This window comes from Helianthus annuus, chromosome 12 (assembly GCF_002127325.2).
Source record: "Helianthus annuus cultivar XRQ/B chromosome 12, HanXRQr2.0-SUNRISE, whole genome shotgun sequence".
NCBI lineage: Eukaryota > Viridiplantae > Streptophyta > Magnoliopsida > Asterales > Asteraceae > Helianthus > Helianthus annuus.
In genome coordinates, this window is record NC_035444.2 from 7,267,317 (window position 1) to 7,293,012 (window position 25,696).

The 25,696-nt window shown below is 35.4% G+C and overlaps 3 protein-coding genes across 3 annotated transcripts; 2 read left to right on the forward strand and 1 right to left on the reverse strand.

Annotated features, from left to right (window-relative positions):
* Positions 1 to 237: 237 nt before the first annotated feature.
* On the reverse strand, positions 238 to 1,542 carry LOC110892367 (zinc finger MYM-type protein 1-like). The gene has a single exon (XM_022139533.2). It carries the CDS (start codon positions 1,540 to 1,542, stop codon positions 238 to 240), a length of 1,305 nt encoding a protein of 434 aa, XP_021995225.2.
* Positions 1,543 to 5,131: 3,589 nt separating this feature from the next.
* Positions 5,132 to 7,292, forward strand: LOC110896348 (gibberellin 3-beta-dioxygenase 1-like). The gene is made up of 2 exons (XM_022143753.2): positions 5,132 to 5,673; positions 6,634 to 7,292. The coding sequence occupies exons 1-2, from the start codon at positions 5,198 to 5,200 to the stop codon at positions 7,184 to 7,186; spliced, it is 1,029 nt and encodes a 342-aa protein (XP_021999445.1). The 5' UTR covers positions 5,132 to 5,197; the 3' UTR covers positions 7,187 to 7,292.
* Positions 7,293 to 20,060: 12,768 nt separating this feature from the next.
* On the forward strand, positions 20,061 to 25,379 carry LOC110892366 (gibberellin 3-beta-dioxygenase 1-like). The gene is made up of 2 exons (XM_022139532.1): positions 20,061 to 20,536; positions 24,827 to 25,379. The coding sequence occupies exons 1-2, from the start codon at positions 20,061 to 20,063 to the stop codon at positions 25,377 to 25,379; spliced, it is 1,029 nt and encodes a 342-aa protein (XP_021995224.1).
* The last annotated feature ends 317 nt before the right edge of the window (positions 25,380 to 25,696 follow it).

Consider the following 25,696-nt stretch of genomic DNA (forward strand, 5'->3'; position numbering starts at 1 on the left):
CTAAACCGTTTAATCTTTCTTGTGACATTGTAGATCTTAAGTAATTTTTTATTAGTTTTAATTTGGAAAAGCTACGTTCTGCAATAGCAACGGTTACAGGAATGGTTAACACAATTCTATAGGCGATATATTTATTTGGAAAAGAATTAAAGTTTTTAATATAAGTTAATATATTGGTGAGTGTGTCAGATTCTACATGTATAATTTCTCTTAACATTTTTAGTTCTTCAAATAAATCTAAACCATCAATATCAATATGATTATCATAGTTCCAAAACTTTTCCGATAAATGCACTTCTCTTTTAAATTTTTTTGATCTAAAGATTTTAACTTTTTTATACTAAACAAAAAACCAAAATTTTGTTCGAACTCTTTAAACTGAGCAAATCTACTTTCGAGTGAAACACTAGCTTGATCTACTATGTATAAAAAGTAATCCGTTCTAAAACAATCAATAGGAGTTTTCAAAGTCTCATTATCAACATTTTCATCAAATCTTCTATTTCTACGAATAACACGTTTTTCACGAAAACTAGGTTCAATGCCGATCTTTAAAGCAAGTTCTTTAGCCTCAATCATAGCATTTTCAAATCCTTCATCCCTAAACTTTTTAAAATAAATAATAAGTCCATCTAGTTGTTTTATAGCAATATCAATACACATATCTTTTGATTGTAAGTTTTTAATAACTACATTAATAGCATGTAAAACCTCATACCAAATAACCATCGCTAATAAAAATTCAAAATTTTCCAACTCATTTTCAACTAAAGATTTAGCCTCACTTTTAACATTAGCCTCGGTACTATCACGATACAAATCCATTAATGCATCTCTTAGTTTTGGAGCTTGAAACCTAATTGCTTTAACACTTTCTAATCGACTTTCCCAACGTGTTTGTGATAATGATTTAAGAGTTAAATATCGTATATTATCTTGTAAAATTTTCCATCTTTTAGTGGATGATGCAAAAATAGAATAAATACGTTGTATGGTTCCAAAAAAATCTTGAACTTTGTCACAAGCGCTAGCCATATCAGAAATAACTAAATTTAAACTATGATAACCACATGGAACATAAAAGGCTCTAGGATTAACTTCTAACAATCGTTTTGGTACTCCTTTATGTTTTCCTTTCATATTTGAACCATTATCATAACCTTGACCTCTAATGTCATCCACATTAAGCCCTATTCTATTAAGTTCCTCAGTAATAGAATTAAAAAGACCTTTACCCGTTGTATCATTCACTATTAAAAATTCTAAAAAGTATTCTTTAAATTCTATTGAAGTTGGCGAAATATCTAAACATCGTAAGATAATGGACATTTGTTCTTTGTGGCTTATATCGGGTGTGCAATCAAGAATAATTGAAAAATATTTAGCTTCTTTAACCTTTTTAATAATTTTTGTTTTGACCTCATTTGATAATAAATGTATTAGTTCATTTTGCATTCTGGGTCCAAGATAATGATTATGAATTTCTTTATTTTGTATGCGTCTAACATGTTCTTGCATTATCGGGTCAAATTCTACAATCATCTCAATACCGGCTAAAAATAAACCATTGTTTTCTTCATACAATTGTTCATTTGTCCTACGAAATGCTAAATTATGTGTACCAAGATTCTTTATAAGGGCAATAATTCTTTTTAGCACATTTCTCCAATGTTCTTTTTCTTTATTTATTTGATTTTGATTTTGTTTATCGATTGTCTTATTTTTTCGCCAATCTTATCTCTAATTCCATCCATGTTCTCATATTGTTAATATGTACTTTACTTTTTTCATGTTCTTTTAATTTACTACTAATATTTTTCCAATCGTTATTACCTTCCTTAGCTAAGCTACTAGTACATTGATTCACGTTAAACAATTTACAACAAAAACAAAACGCTCTATCTAAATATATAGAATAAATCAACCATTTTCTTTCTAGCGTTTCATCATTTGGTAATGTTCGCATATAGTAAGATGTATTAAAGCTTCTTGAGTGTTCATCTTGTGGAAAATCGTAATCATGAATTTTAATCGGACCTTTTTCTACGAGTATATCTCTTAGAACAATACTAATATTATTCCATTGACTTGGATCAACAAAATTTATAGGTATTCCATCGGTTGTAAATTCATCATTTGTAGGTTTTTCATCGTTTGTAGGTTCATTATTTGTAGGTGTATCACTATCGTTTGTAGGTTCATTATTTGTAGGCGTATCAATATCGTTTGTCGGTTGACTTGTTGTAGGTGTATCACTATCGTTTGTAGGTTCGTTATTTGTAGGTGTATCACTATCGTTTGTAGGTTGACTTGTTGTAGGCGTACAAATTTTAGAAGTGCTCCCTTTTGTGATTCAATTAAAGCTTCTTGTTTACGTTTTTTTATCCTTTTTGAATGACCGGATTCAAAAGATCGAATTCGATTTGACATTGCTAAAATATAAATCTATTTAAGAGATGGATAATAAGCCCTAATTCCCTAAATAACAACTTTATTCAGAAAAATAGCAAATTATGAATGAAGAATAAACAGCTAAACAACAAATTGATTCAGGAAAAAAAAATCAGATATCTAACCTGTGCGGTTGTGCCACTGACTTCCGAGTTACAAGAATCTGAGTGTTGAGGCTCTATGCCACTGAGTTCCGAGAACAGATGAACCAAGGGACCACGTCTGCCACAAATCAAGAAGACAAGAACTATCGACGATTCAAATCAAGAAGACAAGGAACTTATATCAATTCAAACCGAGAACTGATCGACGATTCAAATAAAATCGAGAACTGATCGACGATTCAAATAAAATCGGGAACTTATATCAATTCAAATCGAGAACTTATATCAAATAAAAACAAGGACTGATATTAATACCTGTAACCCCAATGGCAATCGAGATTGAGGCGGCGATTGAGGCGAAGACATCGTGATTTCCATTTTCCAACCTGCAAATTCATTGTTTCTTCTCTCTGTGCGACTTTCTGTACGTCAATTGTTTGGGAGACCGAGACAAGCGACCTTTCATTATTTACCTTTATTACTTTGGACCGGCTCTGCCTTTTATTTTTACTTTGGGCCTTTTATTAACGATTCAGGCAGGCTTCTTATTATTGTTTAGTATAAAATAAAGAAAATGGGCCTAGTATACAAAGAACCATCAAAAAATTTTGAGGCCTTTCATTTTTGGTGGCCCTAGGCCTAGGGTTGGAAGCCCATTGGGCCGGCTCTGCGCTATTCTACATGACCTTTTTTTTATGATTGCATATATTTTCTTTCTAGATGTTTGCTTTCTGATACTTATAGTTTTCTGTATGTGAAAATAAAAATTGAACAAAAATAATCAAATCAATGTTGATCAAATTGTAAATGTGTATATAAATAGTGTATCGCTTGGTAAATACAGTAGATGCTAAACTGATCAATCTATTCACGTGAACCAAATACAGTAGATGCATTATTCGTTTATTTTTTTAATTGCTAACACTTGGTTTCATTTGGATGTTTATGGGAAGATTGAGAGGATGAAGATCGAATGAAGTTTGAAGATATTTGTTTTAATTGTTAACACGATGTTTGTAATAGTTTTATTTAGAGTTTGTTTTATGGTTTGAAATTTTTTATTATTGCTTTGCTACATTTATTTTGGTTGGTTTGAATTTTGAATGTTGCAGCTCTTAGTTAATGTTTTAAATGGTTTGATTTGTTTTTACTGAATTGTTAATTTTACGATTTAATTGTCAACCGGTTCCTGCGAGAACCGTTTACATGAGAACCGTTTAACCGGTTCGGAACCGAACCGAAACCGTTTTAATACGGTTCGGTTCCGGTTCTTAAATTTAACAATTAACGGTTCCGGTTCGATTCGGTCCGGTTCTGAACCGTTGCATAGCCCTAAATTTAGTAGTTTGTTAGAAAACCCCCCTTAAGACAAATAAAAACAAGTAAATTAGTTAAATTGGATAAGTTAGTCGAGTCTAGTTAACGTAGTTAGTAGAGTCTCGTGGGTTTGACACTCGGACTTACTTAGGCTATACTACATTGACCGGTACACTTGCCGGTTGTGTGGTCTAGGTTTAGAGAGACTTAGTAATAAATTTAAAACTTAGAGAGTCTAGTTTAGGGTGTGATTTTAGTTAATTTAATTAAACCACTTTTAGCACATCAGACCCCTACTGGTTATTTTTAAGGTTGGGAGCGTTGCCAGCCAATGGCTAATAATTGGGATTATTAAAATCCAATAATTTGATAAAGGTTAAATGTATGGTGAGATACTGAATTGAAGTGTCTAACTCAATAAAAACTAAACTAATAAAAATTAATTTAAATTCCTGATTGGATAAAGGTTAAATGTATGGTGAGATACTGAATTGAAGTGTCTAACACAAGAAAAACTAAGCTAATAAATTACTTTAAATTCTTGATTTGATAAAGATTAAATGTATGACGAGATACTGAATTGAAGTGTCTAACACAAGAAAAACTAAGCTAATAAATTAATTTAAATTCCTGACTTGATCAAGAAAAACTAAACTAATAAATTAATTGAAATTCCTGATTTGATATTAAGAAAAACTAAACTAATAAATTAATTTAAATTCCTGATTTGATAAAGGTTAAATGTATGGTGAGATACTGAAGTGTCTTGCACAAGAAAAACTAAACTAATACATTAATTTAAATTCCTGATTTGATATTTGTTTTGTATCTCATCTTTTAAATATCGTTTAAATCAGTTTACATTATATATGAGCTAGCTATTCCATTTGTGTAATTAATTAACTATCCCATTTGTTGGTATAATATTAATGAGAATAAAATAATATTCATTACAATAAAAAATGTATAATTAATTAACTATCCTATTTATTTTTTATGCCAGGAAAAGCTTGGTAATTCGGGGTAACCCAAAAGCAAAAGATGACTCCATACATCCATTATCACATACGGTGTTGAGCTGCCCACTTGTATATTAGTTAAATTAAATGAGTTTGTTGGTATAATATTAATGAGAATAAAATAATATTCATTACATCCAAAAATTGTGTAATTAATGTGCATGTGTAATTAATGTGCATAGGTATATATAAGGGGACTTGTAAATTAACAAGATCAATAGCACCACAACTATACAAAGGTTCCCTTTGGAATTCTAAAAATCCCCAATCACAAAAGTCACTTCAAACATATTGTGAGTTGTGATCATGACCACACATTCTAAAAATGATCTTTTAACCGATGATCATATCACCCCTATCGACTTTGAATCGATAGACGGGTTCCCGGAATCGCATTCATGGCCTCAGTTTGATGAATCTTTGAACAAGATTCAAACTCATGATCTTAAAGATTCATTGATTCCGGTTATTGATCTTGCTAGTCCTAACGCAAAGACTCTTATAAGTCAAGCGTGCGAAACATGGGGCGTGTTCCAAGTTGTTAACCATGGGGTTCCCTTTGAGTTGGTCAAAAAGGTTGAGTCTGAGTCACGAAGGCTTTTTGCTCTTACGACTCATGAAAAGTGCAAGGTTTTGAGATCAGTCGATGGAGCCACAGGATATGGTTCGCCTAAGCTATCACCTTTCTTTGATAAGCGTATGTGGCATGAAGGGTTCACCATCATGGGTTCTTGTGTTGATGATGCCAAGGTTCTTTGGCCACATGAATACCAAAGATTTTGGTAAGTTTTAATTCTTGTAAAATTTCTCAAATACATGTAAATTATAATTACATTTTTAACAAAATAATATTTTCGGGCTTTAGCCAACGTTTTACATGCAAATTCATGCATGTGACGTATGGGTCATAAGACTTGCAACATAGTCAATCGGTGCGATAAATTACAAATACATACATTAATTATCTTGTTTTTCAATGGTTTAAAACTCTCTTGTAAGGCGACGGTTTACCAATTCCACTGGGTTCCCGCGCAGTCAGCCTTTGGACATAGCTCCGAAAGGGTGAATTTACACGTGGAAAGCAATTTCAAAAAAAAATATGCAATAAATAATATATATACTAGTTAAATACTGTAAATTATAAATGTCACTCTATAGAAAACAACTATCACAGATCGAAGTTTATGACTGGAAAGTTTTATCGTAACACTTGTTTTCGAAAAATATAAGCCGTTGCTAGTTTTATGATCTATTTCAAACGATTGTAAAAATGGGCCGTTAAGTTTTGTAAAAATATAAATAAATTAGACTTTTTTGTTAAAAAATGTAGAACATGCAAATCGGTCGTCTTTAATCATTTTTAAATATTGAAAAGGAAATAAACTAATGACGTTGTTTTTGAATTTTGGATATAAATAAATACGGATTTAACAAAAATCGATTGTATTTGAATACATTCTTTTAACACATTGAGTATAGCTATTAAATTTATGTTTCACATTTGATATATTAATCAGATTTGTTAAAACACCCATATGGTCATTTATGTCGTATGTGATTTGTTTATTTTTATCATGTGTTAACAAGCATATAATATCAACATTGGTCATATTTGATATCAAAATAATGATGTAATACAGAATATTGCATTACATATTATATTATCCTTGGTTTACTTGTATTTTCTTTTACATATTTACTAATTCTATGTTTTTGTGATTCCTTGATAAATATTATTATAGTGACACAATGGATGCTTACCAAAACCAAATGAAACTACTTATCCACAACCTCTTGCTCATGATCCTTGAACCATTAGATGTCACACAAGAAGAAATGAATTGGGCTATTCCAGCTCATGACTCCCAAAGTGTACTTCAACTTAACTCGTACCCGTCTTGCCCAAACCCTAGCCGAGCGGTTGGTCTTGCATCGCACACTGACTCACTTCTTTTAACCATTCTCAACCAATGTGGCATTGATGGGTTAGAGATTTTTGTTGAAGGGTTAGGGTGGAGACGGGTGCCATCCGTTGAGGGTGCATTTGTGGTGAATGCAGGTGACCTATTGCATATATTCTCTAATGCAAAGTTTCCGGCTGTAACTCATCGAGCTATGGTGAACCAATCAGAGCATCGTATATCGGTTGCTTACTTTCATGGACCTTCAGCTGAGTCCAGAGTGGCTCCTTCATCTAAGTTTCAGAAGCCTTGTTTTAAATCTTTGCTTGTGAAAGAGTACTTAAGCTTAAAATATAAGCACTTTTTTGAGGCCCTGTCGTTGATTCGAGCATAAGTGCCTTGTTTCGCTCGTAGGATTTCAATATTTTTTTTATGTTAAACCTGAAGTTCGTTTTGTAATAATTTGCTATGAAATGAAATAGAAAATGATGCTAGAGAAATAATTGTTTTATTTTAAATTTAAATTTAGTTGATTATATTTAAAACATGAAGAATTTGAGTGTCCCTGGTTAATTTATATATTTTTTAATGTGTGAACAATTTGTTTGTACTTGTATGTGCTAGTATAATAAACGCGGAGAAGAGCATAAAAAGGCATGACCGTTTTTTTTTTTATAAATATACTAGGTTATGGCCCGTGTTACACGGATTGATTAATGAAAACGATATAAATTATTATTTGTAAATACTTATTATTTTTAATCTACTCTTGATTGTTACATGATAAATTCATAAGTTGTAATTAAATTGAATTTCATGGGACAAACCTCTAGTAACATTGAATTTCACGGGATAAACCTCCTAAAATTATAAAATAAAAAACAAAGTGATCAAAATTCACACCAACAAAACTTGGGAAACGTTGAATTAAAAAAAGAAATATTGGATTTTGATAATTTAACTATTCGTCGTTGGTCGTTAACAGTTACAATTTCAAAAATAACCACCGGTTGTCCCAACTATTAACATATTGGCTTCCGATGGATGGTGCTAACAGAACCCTCTCTTACCACTTAAAAAATACAAAATAATGAGAAAAGTGAGTCCGTTCGTCGTTAAGCTTATTTTACTGATAATTAGCGTCAAATATTTAATTTTTTTTTATACTTACAACTTTTATATTATTATTAAATATAAACATTAAATTTAAATTCAAAATTATAAATATCAAATGATTTAGAATATTTTTATTAATATTTTTACTAAATTAGCTTTAATATAAGTCAATTCCAACTAATTTTTGATTTTTTGTTACTTAATGTATTTGTTTTAATTCTATGATTATAAATTACATCCTTAATTTATTTTCTTATATATATTCTATTTATAATACATCAAATCATTTAATTAAGATTTCAATAATTTTTATTTCTGAAAACCAACTTCTTTAGGGATTTGATTTTTCATACCTTGTCAATATATATTAATTATTAGTCAATTAATAAACATCATAGGCAACAGTTGTTAGAACTGCTGAAACTTATGAGAAACTTAATCTTGCAATTTTACGTTATTGTGACTGCTAAATTTATGAGAAAATTGATGATGTAGTTTCTCTAATTGATGTATCAATTGCTTTCATGTGTATAAATTATGTAAACACCACACATTTTGATCATACACGACACAAAATTTATTTAGAAATTTAAAAAAGTGTCTCAAAAATATCGTTTTATAACTAACTATTTGATTTTTTTATTCAACCTATTTGAATCACGGGATTATAACCTTGTATCTAATAATTAAGCACAACCGTGTTTTTAATGTTTTAAGAAAGTTTAACAAATGTCAGTTAAATAAGGGAAGTCAAATTAAATATAAACTTAAAGATTAAATGTATGGTGGTGTTTTTAATGTTTTAAGAAAATTTAACCAATGTGAGTTATATAAGGAAAGCCAAATTAAATATAAACCTAAAGGTTAAATGTATGATGAGATACTGAATTGAAGTGTCACAAGAAAAACTAAACTAATAAATTTATTTTAATTCTTGATTTGATAAAGGTTAAATGTATGGTGAGATAATGAATTAAATACAAGAAAAACTAAACTAATAAATTAATTTAAATTCTGGAATAATAGATTTTAATAATCCTATCTATTAATTGTTGGCCGGCAACGGTCTCAACTTAAAAAATAACCAGTGATTGTCCCATTTTTTCACATATTGTAAATCAAAAGACCTTTAGTAACAGAACCTTAACTTTTTTTTTTGTCTTCTTTTCCTTTTCTGTTAGTAAAGGTCCATTAGTTTACAATATGTAAAATTGTGTGACCTGTATGGTAAAATACACATATTTGTCCCGTGTAAAGTGTATAATTTTTATATAGTTTTTATTTGTTTTTTTTAGTTTTTAGTGTTGTATTATATTATTTTGTGTTTTATCAGGTCCTGGTGCAAATGGAGAGAAAACGAGTAATAATGAAATAACCAGCCAGTTGAGTAGAGTAGAACACCAATAACCGAATTAAAATTGCTGTTATTTTTCTTGATTGACCGACACCACTATCTCTATTTTATAAGTTAGAACGCATATTATTTATTATTGTTGGGACGGTATCCATGCGAGCCCATATTGGGCCTTCTAATACAATAGGATGTTAAAGATTAGTGGGCTGTATGGCAATAATCTTGGACGGTGGAGAAGGAAAAAAAATATACACAGAACACATGAGATGAAAAAGGCTACTACGTATATTCTTAATAACCCATGGCATTATAGCCTAGTGGTATTTTGGTGGTGTGATAAGACTTATGACTATTAGGTTATGGGTTCGATTCCCACAAAGGGGATTTTTCTCAGATTTATTGGGTTTTCTTCTAAATTGGTGTATAGGCAAAGGGGCTGCATATATTTATTGTTGGTGGACGAACTAAAAGAAAAAAACAAGCTGCTACATTGTTGTTTTTGGGGGCGACAACTTGGGGGAGAATAATATATATTTTTGGAGAGGCCGAGTGTGAAAAAAAGGAAACAAAATATAATTGGTATTATATTGTTGGTGGACGGATTAAAAGGGAAAAAAAAAAAAAAGCTGCGCCTCATTGATGTTTTTGGGGGCGACAACTTGGGGGAGAATGATATATATTTTTGGAGAGGCGGCCAAGTGTGAAAAAAAGAAAACAAAACATAATTGGCAAAAAAAGTGACCCCCAAGTGCTAGCGAACTTCCGCCCGATTTCGCTTGTTGGCTCGATTTACAAAATATTGGCTAAGGTTCTGGCATCTTGTCTAAAATCTGTTATCAATAATTGTGCTTCCAAGACCCAATCGGCTTTTGTGGGTGGTCGGAACATTTTGGACAGTCCGCTGATTGTGGGGGAAACGGTGGCCTGGGCCAAAAAAGTGAAATAAAAAATTTTAATCTTTAAAGTGGATTTTGAAAAGGCGTATGACACAATTAGTTGGAAGTTTCTATGGAGAATTATGGAGAAGATGAACTTCCCCCAAAAGTGGATCGTTTGGATTAAAGGATGCCTTACTTCGGGGATGGGCTCCATTCTCGTCAACGGCTCTCCTACTATAGAATTCAAATTCAAGAGAGGTTTACGTCAAGGCGATCCTCTCTCCCCATTCCTCTTTGTGATCGCGATGGAGATAGTCACTTTGTTGATGAATAGGGCGTGCAATTTGGGCCTGTTCAAGGGGTGCAAACTTCCTAATGGAGGACCAGTTATTTCTCATCTTTGTTACGCGGATGACGTGCCCTTCATAGGTGAATGGTCGGAAGATAATATCGCTGCTTTAAATCGTCTTCTAAGATGGCTAAGATTAGTTACGGGTCTTAAAGTCAACCGGAGCAAAAGTAAACTATATGGTGTGGGTGTTTCGGCCTCTGAGGTTGATGAGTTTGCGAAGATGGCAAACTGTGAAGCGGGCTCCTTTCCTCTCTTGCACTTAGGCATCCCTATTGGAGTTAATATGAAAAAATCCAGATACTGGAAGCCGATTCTTGAGAAATTGTCGGCAAAGCTATCTAAATGGAAAGCGAGTCAGCTCTCTTTTGCGGGCCGGATGACTCTTGCAAAAGCTGTTCTAGGTAGCCTTCCATCCTATTTCCTTTCATTATTTGCTGCCCCTAAATGTATTATTCAAAAAATGGAAAAAATCAGAAGAGATTTTGTGTGGGGAAAATCGGTGACGGGACATAGTTGAGATGGATCCGTTGGGACTTCATGATGAAATCAAAGAAACTGGGAGGCATGGGTTTAGGGAGGATTCATTCGTTCAACCTAGCTATGCTCTCCAAATGGTGGTGGAGGTTCGCCTCGAATCCGAATGATTTATGGGCTTTGGTCGTGAAGGCGATTCTTGGGGGTAGGAGTGCGGTTTTGCCTCCTTCCATTCCGGTTAAAAAAACTATTCCGGGGTTTTGGAAAGATATTAGCTCGGTCGAATCAGCTTTGGAGAAAATGGGAGTAATGTTAAAAGAAAATCTGGTGGCGGAAGGAGGCTCTTGGAAATGGAGGACGGAACGCAATGGGGCGTTCTCTATTATACAGGTAAGGCTGGATTTGGAGCAGGCAAACTTGGATGCTGAAGACAATTTTGATGTTATTTTTGGTTGGAATAGTTGCCCCCCCCCCCTAAATTCAACTATCTCCTATGGAGAGTGCTTATCGGGAAGATCGCCTCTAGAGTCGGCTTGATTAGAAGGGGTGTCCCTCTCCTGGACTGCTCCTGTCCTCATTGCGGCCTTAATGCGGAAGATCCGGACCACATATTTTGTAACTGTATTTGGTCTCGTAGTGTCTGGTGGAACCTGTTAACCTGGATGAGAATAAATTTTCCAGCCGAGATTTCTAATGTTAAAGATCTGATCGGGTTCATTCAGAATCGGCCGGGTAGCGCTAAGTGGAAACGTGTGGTCTATACTGTAGCTTTGGCGTCTATTTGGAGGATTTGGAAGGCTCGCAACGAGATGGTCTTTGAGGGTCGATTCATCCCGGTCGGTAACATCGTTGAGCAAGCTAAGGAGGACACTTACTTATGGATCTGTAACCGGTCTAATATGAGTATGGCTAGCTGGGAAGATTGGAGGGCTTTTGATATTTCGGTTATGTTGTAATCTGTCTGTTTGGGCTTTGTTTTCGGCTCTCCGTTTTCTTTGTTGTTGTTTTCTTCTGTCTTTTCTTTTTTGTTTGTTCTCAGCTGCTGGCTGGCTGGCTCTTTATATATATATATATATAAAGTGATTTTGCTGTTCAAAAAAAAAATTGGTATTATATATTTTTTTAGAGCTACCAATGGGGTGATGGTTCATTGTCAAAGGTAAAAATCTTTAAACATTTTAGAAGATGGAGATCTTGGTTTCAAGTCCGATAGACAGTAGGAATAAGAAATTTGCCGTTAAAAAAAAGATATTGTTGAAGAGCTACTATTCGTACAGATTGGAAGATACGAATAATTATTGGCTGAGAATAAAAAGATGAACATAACAAAAAAGTAGAAGATCAAGTGAGAAGAAAAAGAATTGGTTCGAGATTCAAAGTCGTGATTTAAGATTCGGGTTTGGTTTGCAATTTATTATTTTTTGGTTTTGTTAGACTTTGTGTTTTACAAACTATTAAATATGATCTGCTTATCGTATGAGACTTGTTTCTTTTTAGTGGTTATGTTTCTTGGCTAGTTCTTTTATACTGCCTAGGTTATAATGAACACCATGTTTGACTAATTATTTTTTATTCGGTTTTGGATATTATTTGTGGATTTAATAATTAAATTAAATACTTAGTTTTTATGGTTTAATGTGTATGCATATTTAATCTACTTTGTGTTTTTGATTAGTTTATGGTTAACTGGCCAAGATACCATAGGAGTGATTTTCATAATTTGAATAGGGTTAAGTGTTTTACCAATCTCGATAGCTGTGATGTGAGAGATTGTCGGTTTGTCTTTAGTGTTAGATTGCTAGGGTTAGATACTTTGTGAGAATATCCTCTAGTTTCCTTTTCACTATTTGCCTATCGAGTTTGATCAGGAATCCATAGTTACCCTTGACTTTTGTACTGTGAGGTAGATTGTTGAATAAGGGAACTTTATTATTATTACAGTTGGAGATACCGTAAGGCTGGAGGGTGTGGTATAAAGCCCCTAGGGCCTTAATCACGCCACCTCAGATCTACCTAGGCGCGACGTCATATGGGGGGCTTTAAAGCCACTCACAATAACTTGCATGCAATGGTTTAAAACCCCATCATCAAAACCTAATTATTTTTTATTTCAATTTAAACATTATTTAATTTTGATATATTAATTTAAAACTCATAATTTAAATAAAAAATACAATGTCATAATTTAGATAAAAAAATACAATGTCATAATTTAAATAAAAAAAATACAATGTCACTAACAAAAATCACTCATCGTCTCCGTCGTCTCCTTCTTGTTCACGATAAAGCCATAAGTGCTCGGTCAGATCAGCTCGAAGGTTATGGTGTGTGTCACTGTTACGTATCCTCGCTCGGATTGTAACACTCCGTGTTTTCGAATGTCAAAGTCAAAGTCAAAGTTTGACTTCTTTGACTATAATTAGTCTATTTTAAATTTTGTATTATGTGGAGTAAGTGTTGTCTAATCAAAGTAATCGAATATTTGATCAATGCGAACCATTTAACGACCTTGAATAACAGGAAGTAACAATGTGATAGAGTTAATCAATCAATAATCAAGCTAATCAAATCATCATCGAACTCGAACTCGAATTATGCGAACTTTGGTGTTGCTATACGTGTGTGTGTGCCTTATGTGTTACTTGTGCGTGTTTACTTTATGTTATGTGTGAGGTGATCAATCGAATCAAATCGAAACCCGAAACTCAATCGAACTCAATCGAAATCGAAACATGAAGTATAGATGCTTATATGTAGATATAGTGGTTGGGACTGAAAGTAATTTGAATAGGAAACTCTATCGTATTCGTATCATCCTCCATCGAAATCGAAATACCCGAAATCGTCGCCCCAAACACTCGAAACAGGCTGCGGATCGAACAGGCTTCAGCCGACCGAACAAGCCCAGCCGATCGGACAGACCGTCCGATCGAACAGGCTGTCCGATCGGGATGCCTGGCCGATCGGCCAGCCCTTTCCTCTTTGGGAAGCCTATAAATAGCCCTGTCATTGTCATTCTTTCCACTTTTGGAAAGCTCTGACCGACCAGCATGTGTTCTTCATCTTTTCTCAGATTTCTCTCAATCCCGGTAAGATTTCACTCTAAATCTTGTACGTTTTTTTATCTATGCACACTCCTACACATTTCTATCTTTCAAATCTTGATTTCTAACCGTGAAATCATCAAGATCTAAGTGTTCTAGGATGATGTCATCATGGTGTTCTTGAAGAACTTCATGTTTTGGCTTCAATCCACCAAGAATCACTTAGATCTAGCCGATTTCCACATTAACAAACAAAGATCTATCTCAGATCTAAACATTTCACGGTGTGAAGGATTAAAAGACGGATTTTCCAACTTTTCTTTCAACCCTTTTACACTCAATGCCTTCAAACCGGTAGAAACGAAGCTTGAGTCAACTCACCAATCATCCTAATGGTTGAGTGATTCCAGATTCGGATTCTAACTACGAGGTTCACCGTTTTCGGGTGAAACGCTAACTACCATTCCGAACAGTTCATCGGCCGGATTTGGGTGATTCCTATCCGAGCAGGTAAATCAAGTAAGAACAGGGGTTCCATGGTTCAACTCACTATCAAAATACCTCGATATAATGTCAAAACAAACGGAACAGCCAAGTGTTAGACGAAAAGCCGACCAGGTCAGGAAGCTGACCGATCGGACGGGCTGTCCGAACGGACAGACCAGCCGATCGGACGTGACAGCCGATCGACCAGGCCAGCCGGTCGGCTAGCATATGGTCCCACACTTTAACGAATTGATGAAGTCTAGTATTGAACGAAGTAATGATTGATCGAACCTTTGTTTGGTAAACAATACTCTTCGGATCATGAGATACTATGCTTCAACACTTAATCGATTTTCAAATCGTTCGACGCATTGGAGTGCCACCCGATCGGACATGCCAATCGACCAGGTGACACCCTGCTAAGGACACTTTATTGAAGTACCTAACCGATCGGTTGAGCTAGCCGATCGAACGACCCATTCGATCGACCGACCTGAAAGGTAAGGATACTTCAATGTTATCAAATACTGTAACTAAAACCTCAAAAGTTCAAATCATCATACACAACACACATCCTACCCAAAGGAAGAAACAATCCACTCGAACAGCCCATCCGATCGAGCCTACCGGCCGATCGAACAGGCTGTCCGAACGGACTGTCCAATCGAACGGTTAGGCTGTCCGATCGAACCTACCGTTCGATCGACCAGGCCATCCGACCCATCAGCACTTGTTTTCATTTTCGCGTTACTCATCGTATTACCATCGAACTATTCAGGCTAACCCTACTCTCAAGCGCTCCCTTCAATCCATCAATCAATCGCTGTGAGTATACTCGAACCCTTTTTGATTTAGCACTTTTGGGTTATACATACGTTACTTATCGAAATCACAACCAAACACACTACTCAATTAATTTATACGCTAACCGATCTGCATATATTACGTGACTAAATGAATGCTTGTTGTTGTGTTTACACGTGGAATGCTGTCTACCTGCCTTAACGACGTAGTACTATAGTTTGGACTCAGCACCCGTTCACACGGGGGTTGTTAAGGACAATTACTTGCATGGATTACAGTGGTAATCATGTATTGCGAACTGTCTCGGACAGTCAACCCGCAGTCATTGGTATCGATAGATCCATGTCGATAATTAACATGCTTCGTTTTCCTCTGTGTACGTGCTGGTTATGCGTAAACTATTTCGAACTCTATATGTTATAACAAACTTGTATGCTCACCTTTACATTATATGTATTGACTTTATTTTAACGTATGTGACAGGTGTTAAGATGCATTGTTTCTAGGGAACCGAGGCTAGAATAAAGCGTCTAGAGCCCCCAACAAATAGTTGTCTGTAGAAGTCAATTTAGGGGTCTTTAGAAGCAAGAACAATATTTATATTTGTTTTAAATCTGAGTTGTCGGAACAGTGTATTTGACTAGATGTTTATCTGTAATAACTTGTTTTATTGTTTGGGACACGGTATGGGACGTGTTAATTAAACTAAATAGTAATGATAGTTGTTGTGGAAACTTCTGGACAATCTGTTTCGCTCAGTGCCATGCCCCGATGATTCCGCCATCGGTTGGGGTGTGACACGGATAACTTCTTTTTGAGCGTATGTGAGTAGTGGGTTTGTCGGTTGGTTACCTTCATCATAACTTTCTCCACAAAACGCTCGACCTGAATCCTCCAATATCATGTTTCTCATTTTACTCTTTTCGAGTATCCTCGACGGCTGGGCAATGGTAGACCATCTTTTTTTAATACACCGAAAGCCCGCTCGACATCTTGGCGACTCTTATTTCTTCTTGTAATACATTATATTCTCGTCATCTAGACACGAAAGAGTTTTCACAAAGGTCGCCCACTCCGGATAAATACCGTCTATGAGATAGTACCCATACTTATACTCCACGTCGTTTGTATAGAATGAAATATCTGGTGCGACCCCATCTATGACATCGTCGAAAAGATTCGAAGATTGTAGAACTGCGATGTCATTGTTCGCACCGGCCATGCCAAATCCATAAATCTTGAGACGCGACCGCTTGTAATATTAGGGTAGGACCATCATGGTCACCACAATGGTTTTTCCCTTTCCAAGTGGTTGGAGATGTCGTCCACTCTCAGTGCGTGCAATCAAGACTACCCAACATCCCAGGAAACCCGTGTATCCGCTGATGGGCCTCGTATAAAAGAGGAACGTCAGTAGCGGTTGGCATCCTCAAATATCGTCTCCCGTAAAGAAAGTTAACACCTAATATAATAGTGTTAATAAACTATAAATAATTAAAAAAATAACAATAATAATAAAAAAAATAATAATAACAATACTAATAAACAAAATACTTTCACATAAATTTTCAAGACAATCATGACAACTTCTGGCCAACATCCTTAAATATTCATCCCACGCATCACTCGTTGTGTCGTACGCAAGTTGCCGAATTACGGCAGTACAATTTTGTATCCAGATAAACCAATTTTGCGATTAGCACTTTCTCTTTGTGTGAAAAAAGGGAATTCGGCCGCAAGATCACTAAAAATTCTTAAGAAAAGACGACAGCTCATATGAAACCGAAGCCTAAACTGTGCATCATCATACAATGGATTTTCACAAAAATAATCGTGCATTAAACGTTCATGAGCACCTAACCGATCTCGTTCAAGAGGCGCTTATCTGGTATTCATTGTAGACGATTGGGCTTCTTCTCGCAAATAATTAGTCGCCTCCTGCGTCACTACGATAAGCATATCGTCGATAACACCGTCAGATGAAGAGCTAGACGAATCAGATGAAGAGTGAGATGCCATTTTTAAAAATCATTGGAGAGAATTTATGTGTTTTTTTTGTTTTTTTGTAATTGGTGTGTGTTTTAGTTTGTGATTAGTGTGTGTTTAGGTTTGTATATATATTAGAATTTAAAATCTTTTTTTTTATAAAATGACCGTTGCCAACGGTCTTCTTGACTAAATGCCTCAAAACACACAAAAATTTGCCCGTTAGTGGGCTGGCGAGAGGGGGGTAGCGCCCCTTCGATAACGTGCATGGGGTGGGGGAGGGCACAATGGTGCGCTATAATTGGTGATGTGGCGGGGTGGCGCGAGGCCACACTCCCTGGCCTAAGGGAGTCCATTTAAACTGGTAGTTTAACAATTTATTAGGTTGCCATAAGTGTCTCCTGGAGAAGGCTCTAGGGTCTGGTTCGGTATTCCTAGTAAGTTAGTATTTTAAGATCCCGGTTTTCACATTAGTTTCATAACCGATAGAACGTGTCAAGCATGTGTAGGATTTTGGCCTAGTTAGTGTGTTCCCCATCATTTGAATTCGTCCTCAGCCATAGTTCGTGTCCCCTTCAGCTTTAGTTAATTTAGTTAACTAGTGTTTTTCAATGACGCGCGTTGCGCGAAACGCATTGGTGTTTTCTACCGACATCATTCTTCAAACAATTCGAGATAAACGATGCATAACCAGCCATATCCGGCATCGTGGAGTGTATTAAAAAGGGAGCAATTGGACGATTGGATGTTGGGCTAGGTGTTTCTTGGAATGCCCACGGATTGTTCGGGTCAAAACCACGATTATGAGGATTCATTTTTCGTATTGTGGTTGGATAAGAATTTTTTTAAAAAATAAGATATGGATGATTATAGAAGAGGTGGAGTAGTTGTGGTAAAAAATGAATAGAAGTGTGAGTATTTATAGTGAACAATTTTTTTTAAACACATAGCCGTTGGCCAACGGCTTGCCCAAACGGCTACTTGTCTTGGCCAATGAGATCCCGCCATGTCATCTTGATAGCCCCGTCCAACGCCCGGGCTGAAACCCCCGCCCAAGGGGCCACGCCGAAACCAAGCCCACCCGGGGTGGTGACTTAGGTGTTTTTACCCAACCCACGCCACAACCCCGCCCAAGAGGCCACACCGAAACCCAAGCCCACCCGGAGTGGTGACTTGAGCGTTTGTACCCAACCCACGCCACAACCCCCGCCTCATACTTCATATTCTAATATACCGTAAATAATTTTATCATATAATGAATGAATTCACTGTTCATTCACTTTGAATTTTAATTAATTTAGTAGTTTGTTAGACCCCCCCCCCCACCTTAAAATAAATAAAAACAAGTAAATTAGTTAGATTAGATAAGTTAGTCGAGTCTAGTTAACGTAGTTAGTAGAGTCTCGTGGGTTTACACTCGAACTTACTTAGGCTATACTACATTGACCGGTACACTTGCCGGTTGTGTGGTCTAGGTTTAGAGAGTTTTAATTATAAATTTAAAACTTAGAAAGTAGTTTAGGGTTTGATTTTAGTTAATTTATTTAGACCACTTTAAGCACATCAGACCTCTACATTTTTAAGGTTGGGACGTTGCCAGCCAATGGCTAATAATTAGGATTATTAAAATCCAATGATTTGATAAAGGTTAAATGTATGGTGAGATATTGAATTGAAGTGTCTAACACAAGAAAAACTAAACTAATAAATTAATTTAAATTCCTGATTTGATAAAGGTTAAATGTATGACGAGATATTGAATTGAGGTGTGTAACCCAAGAAAAACTAAACTAATAAATTAATTTAAATTTCTGATTTGATTAAGGTTAAATGAATGGCGAGATACTGAATTAAAGTGTCTAACCCAAGAAAAACTAAACTAATAAATTAATTTAAATTCCTGATTTGCTCAAGAAAAACTAAACTAATAAATTAATTTAAATTCCTGATTTGATATCAAGAAAAACTAAACTAATAAATTAATCTAAATTCTTAATTTGATAAAGGTTAAATGTATTGTGAGATATTAAAGTGTCTTACACAAGAAAAACTAAAACTAATACATTAATTTAAATTCCTGATTTGATATTTGTTTTGTATCTCATCTTTTAAATTCCGTTTAAATCAGTTTCTTTTAAATATCGTTTAAATCAGTTCACATTATATATGAGCTAACTATTCCATTTGTGTAATTATAATTAACTATCCCATTTGTTGGTATAATATTAATGAGAATAAAATAATATCCATTACGACCAAAAATTGTGCAATTAATTAACAATCCCATGTATTTTTTTAAGCGAACTAAGTAAAAGCTTGGTTATTCGGGGTAACCCAAAAGCAAAAGGTGATCCCATACGTCCGCGATCACATACGGTGTTGGGTTGCCCATGCCCACTATCACTAGTTCAGAAGAAAACTTGTCGCTAAAAGCCCCACTGAGGTAAAACTTGATTAAAATCGAATTCGAATTTGAGAACTCACCTCAAATCCAACCCTTCAATTCCCCTCCATTGCTAATTAATCTATAGGTTATTGACAAACTATCCCACTTGTATATTAGTTAAATTAAATGAGTTTGTTTGTATAATATTAATGAGAATAAAATAATATTCATTACAACCAAAAATTGTGTAATTAATGTGCATAGGTGTATATAAGGGGACTTGTAAATTAACATGATCAATAGCACTACAACTATACAAAGGTTCCCTTTGGAATTCTAAAAATCCCCAATCACAACAGTCACTTCAAACATATTGTGAGTTGCGATCATGACCACAAATTCTAAAAATGACCTTTTAACCGATGATCATATCACCCCTATTGACTTTGAATCGATAGACGGGTTCCCGGAATCGCATTCATGGCCTCAGTTTGATGAATCTTTGAACAAGATTCAAACTCGTGATCTTAAAGATTCATTGATTCCGGTTATTGATCTTGTTAGTCCTAACGCAAAGACTCTTATAAGTCAAGCGTGCGAAACATGGGGCGTGTTCCAAGTTGTTAACCATGGGGTACCCTTTGAGTTGGTAAAAAAGGTTGAGTCTGAGTCACGAAGGCTTTTTGCTCTTACGACTCATGAAAAATGCAAGGTTTTGAGATCAGTCGATGGAGCCACAGGATATGGTTCGCCTAAGCTATCACCTTTCTTTGATAAGCGTATGTGGCATGAAGGATTCACCATCATGGGTTCTTGTGTTGATGATGCCAAGGTTCTTTGGCCACATGAATACCAAAGATTTTGGTAAGTTTTAATTCTTGTAAAATTTCTCAAATACATGTAAATTATAATTACATTTTTAACAAAATAATATTTTCGGGCTTTAACCAACGTTTTACATGCAAATTCATGCATGTGACGTATGGGTCATAAGACTTGCAATATAGTCAATCGGTGCCATAAATTACAAATACATTCATTAATTATCTTGTTTTCAATGGTTTAAAACTATCTTGTAAGGCGACGGTTGTCACACCCCGATTTCCACGTGTCTCACCGGTGGGCCCGGTGGGGGATTACCGTGACGATGTTGGCAACGATATAGTCAAACCACACAATTATATAATGCACAGCGGAAGCATAATTTAAATATATAATTTCAACCTCTGATTGTAATATCAAAATGTATTACAGAAGTTGAATATCCACAGTGGATCGTAAATACAGATAAAGTATTGTTCCATTAGATACTGCAATCAAGCTTGCGAGGCTTATCCCGACGCTAGGGAGCTAATACCAGCCAATTACGTTTAGGTACCTGCACTTAATCTTTTTGGGGAAAATACGTCAGTTTACACTGGTAAATACATTCAACTGACACATTTGAAAATGTTTATTAAAATTGATTTGAATGCACAAGGCACAAACTCTTTTATAACTTGGGAAAATTCATAATGATCTTGTGAACGTTTTACATGTTCTTTTATGCGTTCAGTAGCCCGGGTCGTGCCGGGTTAAAGATTTATAGACACACCACGTTTGCGTAAAACCGTAGTATAAAAACCAACGGCTACGTCTTTTAGTTTTAATGTCGACACTTTATACCGGGTGTACGCCTACACCGGGATGTCGATGGTCGTGGCCATTTCGTAAAATGATGTCGAGGATATCCGGGACAACGGTCATTAAACCCCCCAAAGGCTTATAAGCAACAAAACTGTTTAAATGAGCCAATCATATTTAATCAATTAACCACCTAAGCGATGGAATTATATAATGCTCAATCAAGCGGTATTAATATACCGTAACCCAAGCCCATATAGGGGAAATAAGTCAAAAGTATTTACCTTTGCAAGTATTAATCCTTAATTAAGATCAAGTCACCGATAGCTTTTACTGGGGCTCCTAATCTGGAACGAAGGTTTTAATTAACCTCTTAGAATCCTAACGGTCCTTATATTAGCCGTAGCTTAAACCGGTTGATTCCGATATATATGGATATGGTTAATTCGCACGAAAAGGCGAAAACCGAGAATGGAGTATGATTTGGACCCAACAAGTTCCGAGACTCGTTTTATATGGGTTTATAGTTCATACTCTGGATTTTGGGGTTCAAATAATATAATTTGACCCATATCGGCTATTGCACGAAAACTAGTTCCATGAGCCGTACCGTGTGCGCAAATAGGCGAAACGGTTAACCATAAGAGTCGTACGCTTATTTCCTAAGTCAATATGCCTTAAAAGTATTCTGGTATCAGTAGGATACCTTCCGTAATGCCCGTAACGAGTTTAAGTTAATATTATGCCCCGTAGGGGCTTTTCGGTCATTTTAAAGACTTTAAAAGGGATTTTCGAGTTCTACAGGAAATCTGAGTTTCCCGAACAGTTTATAAAGCTTAAAATACTTTATTTATTATTTAAAACCAGTGGCAATTGGAATCGGGTCAAAAGACCTTGTAGAACTCCCGTTTTGGCCAAAAAGGGCATATTCGGTATTTACCGAACCGTAGCCATAACCGCAGGTTATGAGCAAGGTAAAAATTATTAAAAATCTTTAAAATTCCCAAAATATTATTTTACCACAGTGGGTAAAAGTTTTGGTGACGAAAACTTGGGTTAGATGGGCGTTATGCTAATTGCGCCGTTAAATACAAAACTTTCTTAAAAGTGCGCCTTTTAGCATAACTCTCATTCTAGACCTCGGATTGACGTGAAACTTTAGGGACATGCTTATAATTTAACAAGCAAGGTTTTGGTCCGTTCACGTGTCCGAAATACTCGTTTTAATTTTAAAAGGCCGTTACGGTCAACTTTTAGGCGAATGACGGAAATACGCTAAAGACTCGGATAACTCATGAACCGACCACAGAGGCGTATACCAACATGTGACCTGGTCCTAAGAGAGTCCTAAGGTATATTTATACCTCACTAAAACGGGTCAGAACTGAAGTCAAAGCAAAAGTCAAACTTTTGCGACATTCGGCTCCGAACCGGTTCTATATGGTAAATGATCGATTCAAACGAGCGCAAACATGTTTATATACTTATTATCATGTTTTATGATTGTCAAAACAGGTTCCATAACATATATATCACAGATTATGCTTAAATCGCTAAAATAGCTTTCTGTTGACTTTTTAACCGCACGTTTGACTCGATAATTGACATAGTTAGAGTGGTGATCAGGGGGAACCATTTTAGAGGTTTAATACCCACATAAATACCAACTCATAACCATCTTTGATTCGTCATAAGACTGAATCATTTGCAAGACATTGCAATGACAACCGTTAGTTACGACGGTTGAGTTTTTAGCTAAGAACTAAGCAAAAACTGAAGTATGAATGATCAAAGTAACTTACAGAAGCTAAGGCTTGAATATATAGCAGAGAAGAAGACTTGTATGCCTTAGAAATAATCAGATGAGAGTGTTTGTGTTGTGGTGAACTTATGAACATATGCCTTGCTATTTATAGCCAAAGACCAAGCTCAAGATCACTCCACATCACTCTACAACTGAAATGGGATGAATGGCATGTGTCCTAGGGGTGTATGGGTCGAGTAGGGGGCACCCATGCTGCCATAATTGATCAAATGATCGTTCAAAAGTGCCAAAAGCCAAGTAGTTACAAGGTTTCTGCATCTGGGCACTTTACGCGGCCCGCATGGGAGATCCCATGCTTTTTAACGCGGGTCGCCTAAAGTTAAGAAATCAGGCGAGTTATAAGGGAGGCTCGCGGCCCGCCTCAACTTATGTTGAAACTTCACGCGGGTCGCCTAAGGTTATATTTTCTGAATTTTTAAATCTTTTTGTAATGATTATCAGAATCGGGCCATTAATAACGAAATCTTTCGTAATGATTCGCCTGACCTTTCGGTTTTGAAGGGGTAACTTTGCGGTTTGGCCCTCGGTTATTTACCGATAGGGGCCTCGGGTTAATTATCCGCATTATTAAGTCCCCGGTTATTTATTAATTATATTGGAAAGCCTTAACTTTCACTGTTTACGCTTTTAACCCTTCTTCTACGAATTCGATCGTAACTTTCTCGTTTCATATCGAAACTTCGCGAAATTCATACATATTATTTTAGTGAGGGTATAACACCGTTACAAAGTCTTTGGAACGTTAAAGGGTCACTCAGAGGTATTATTAAACATGTTGACACAGTTAACCCCTGTAGTTTGTAATCTCTCACTTTCTTCCGCGTTTTAGTTTTGTACGATCTATAATTTATTCGTTTGAAGGTTTAAGCATTATTTAGGGATACTATACAGTATATTCACCCTTGTTGACATTTATAACCCTCGAATTTATATACTTTCAAGGTTTGTCAAAATTAGTCCTTTATTTATTATAGATGCCACGTGTAAACAAATGACACGTGTTAACACATCATTGGACACAAAAATTCGAGGTGTTACAACGGTTTACCAATTCCACTGGGTTCCCGCGCAGTCGGCCTTTGGATGTAGCTCCGAAAGGGTGGGTTTACACGTGGAAAGCAATTTTCAAAAAAAAAATATGCAATATATAATATATATATACTAGTTAAATACTGTAAATTAAAAATATAAGCCGTTGCTAGTTTTATGATCTATTTCAAACGATTGTAAAAATGGGCCGTTAAGTTTTGTAAAAATATAAATAAATTAGACTTTTTTGTTAAATGTAAAACATGCAAATCGGTCGTCTTTAATCATTTTTAAATATTGAAAAGGAAATAAACTAATGACGTTGTTTTTGAATTTTGGATATAAATAAATACGGATTTAACAAAAATCGATTGTATTTGAATACATTCTTTTAACACATTGAGTATAGTTATTAAATTTATGTTTCACATTTGATATATTAATCAGATTTGTTAAAACACCCATATGGTCATTTATATCGTATGTGATTTGTTTATTTTTATCATGTGTTAACAAGCATATAATATCAACATTGGTCATATATATTTGATATCAAAATAATGATGTAATACAGAATATTGCATTACATATTATATTACCCTTGGTTTACTTGTATTTTCTTTTACATATTTACTAATACTATGTTTTTTGTGATTCCTTGATAAATATTATTGTAGTGACACAATGGATGCTTACCAAAACCAAATGAAACTACTTATCCACAACCTCTTGCTCATGATCCTTGAACCATTAGATGTCACACAAGAAGAAATGAATTGGGCTATTCCAGCTCATGACTCCCAAAGTGTACTTCAACTTAACTCGTACCCGTCTTGCCCAAACCCTAGCCGAGCGGTTGGTCTTGCATCGCACACTGACTCACTTCTTTTAACCATTCTCAACCAATGTGGCATTGATGGGTTAGAGATTTTTGTTGAAGGGTTAGGGTGGAGACGGGTGCCATCTGTTGAGGGTGCATTTGTGGTGAATGTAGGTGACCTATTGCATATATTCTCTAATGCAAAGTTTCCGGCTGTAACTCATCGAGCTATGGTGAACCAATCAGAGCATCGTATATCGGTTGCTTACTTTCATGGACCTCCAGCTGAGTCTAGGTTGGCTCCTTCATCTAAGTTTCAGAAGCCTTGTTTTAAATCTTTGCTTGTGAAAGAGTACTTAAGCTTAAAATATAAGCACTTTTTTGAGGCCTTGTCGTTGGTTCGAGCATAAATGCCTTGTTTCGCTCGTAGGATTTCAATATCTTTTTTTTTTTATGTTAAACCCGAAGTTAGTTTTGTAATAGTTTGCTATGAAATGAAATAGAAAATGTTGCTAGAGAAATAACGGTTTTATTTAAATTTAGTTGATTATATTTAAAACATGAAGAATTTGAGTGTCCCTGGTTAATTTATATATACTTTTAAGAGTTAATTGCTCGGATGGTCTCTGTGGTTTCAACTTTTTTCACGTTTAGTCCCCACCTTTTGAAAATAGCAGGTATGCTTCCTATGGTTTGTCATTTTGTTACTCGGATAGTCCCTGAGTAG

Bases quoted from the DNA above. Each gene is read 5' to 3' on its own strand.
- LOC110892366 (XM_022139532.1), top strand. From the start codon at position 20,061: ATGACCACAAATTCTAAAAATGACCTTTTAACCGATGATCATATCACC. The intron at 20,537-24,826 runs GTAAGTTTTAAT...ATATTATTGTAG, and splicing joins CATGAATACCAAAGATTTTG to TGACACAATGGATGCTTACC.
- LOC110892367 (XM_022139533.2), bottom strand. From the start codon at position 1,542: ATGATTGTAGAATTTGACCCGATAATGCAAGAACATGTTAGACGCATA.
- LOC110896348 (XM_022143753.2), top strand. From the start codon at position 5,198: ATGACCACACATTCTAAAAATGATCTTTTAACCGATGATCATATCACC. The intron at 5,674-6,633 runs GTAAGTTTTAAT...ATATTATTATAG, and splicing joins CATGAATACCAAAGATTTTG to TGACACAATGGATGCTTACC.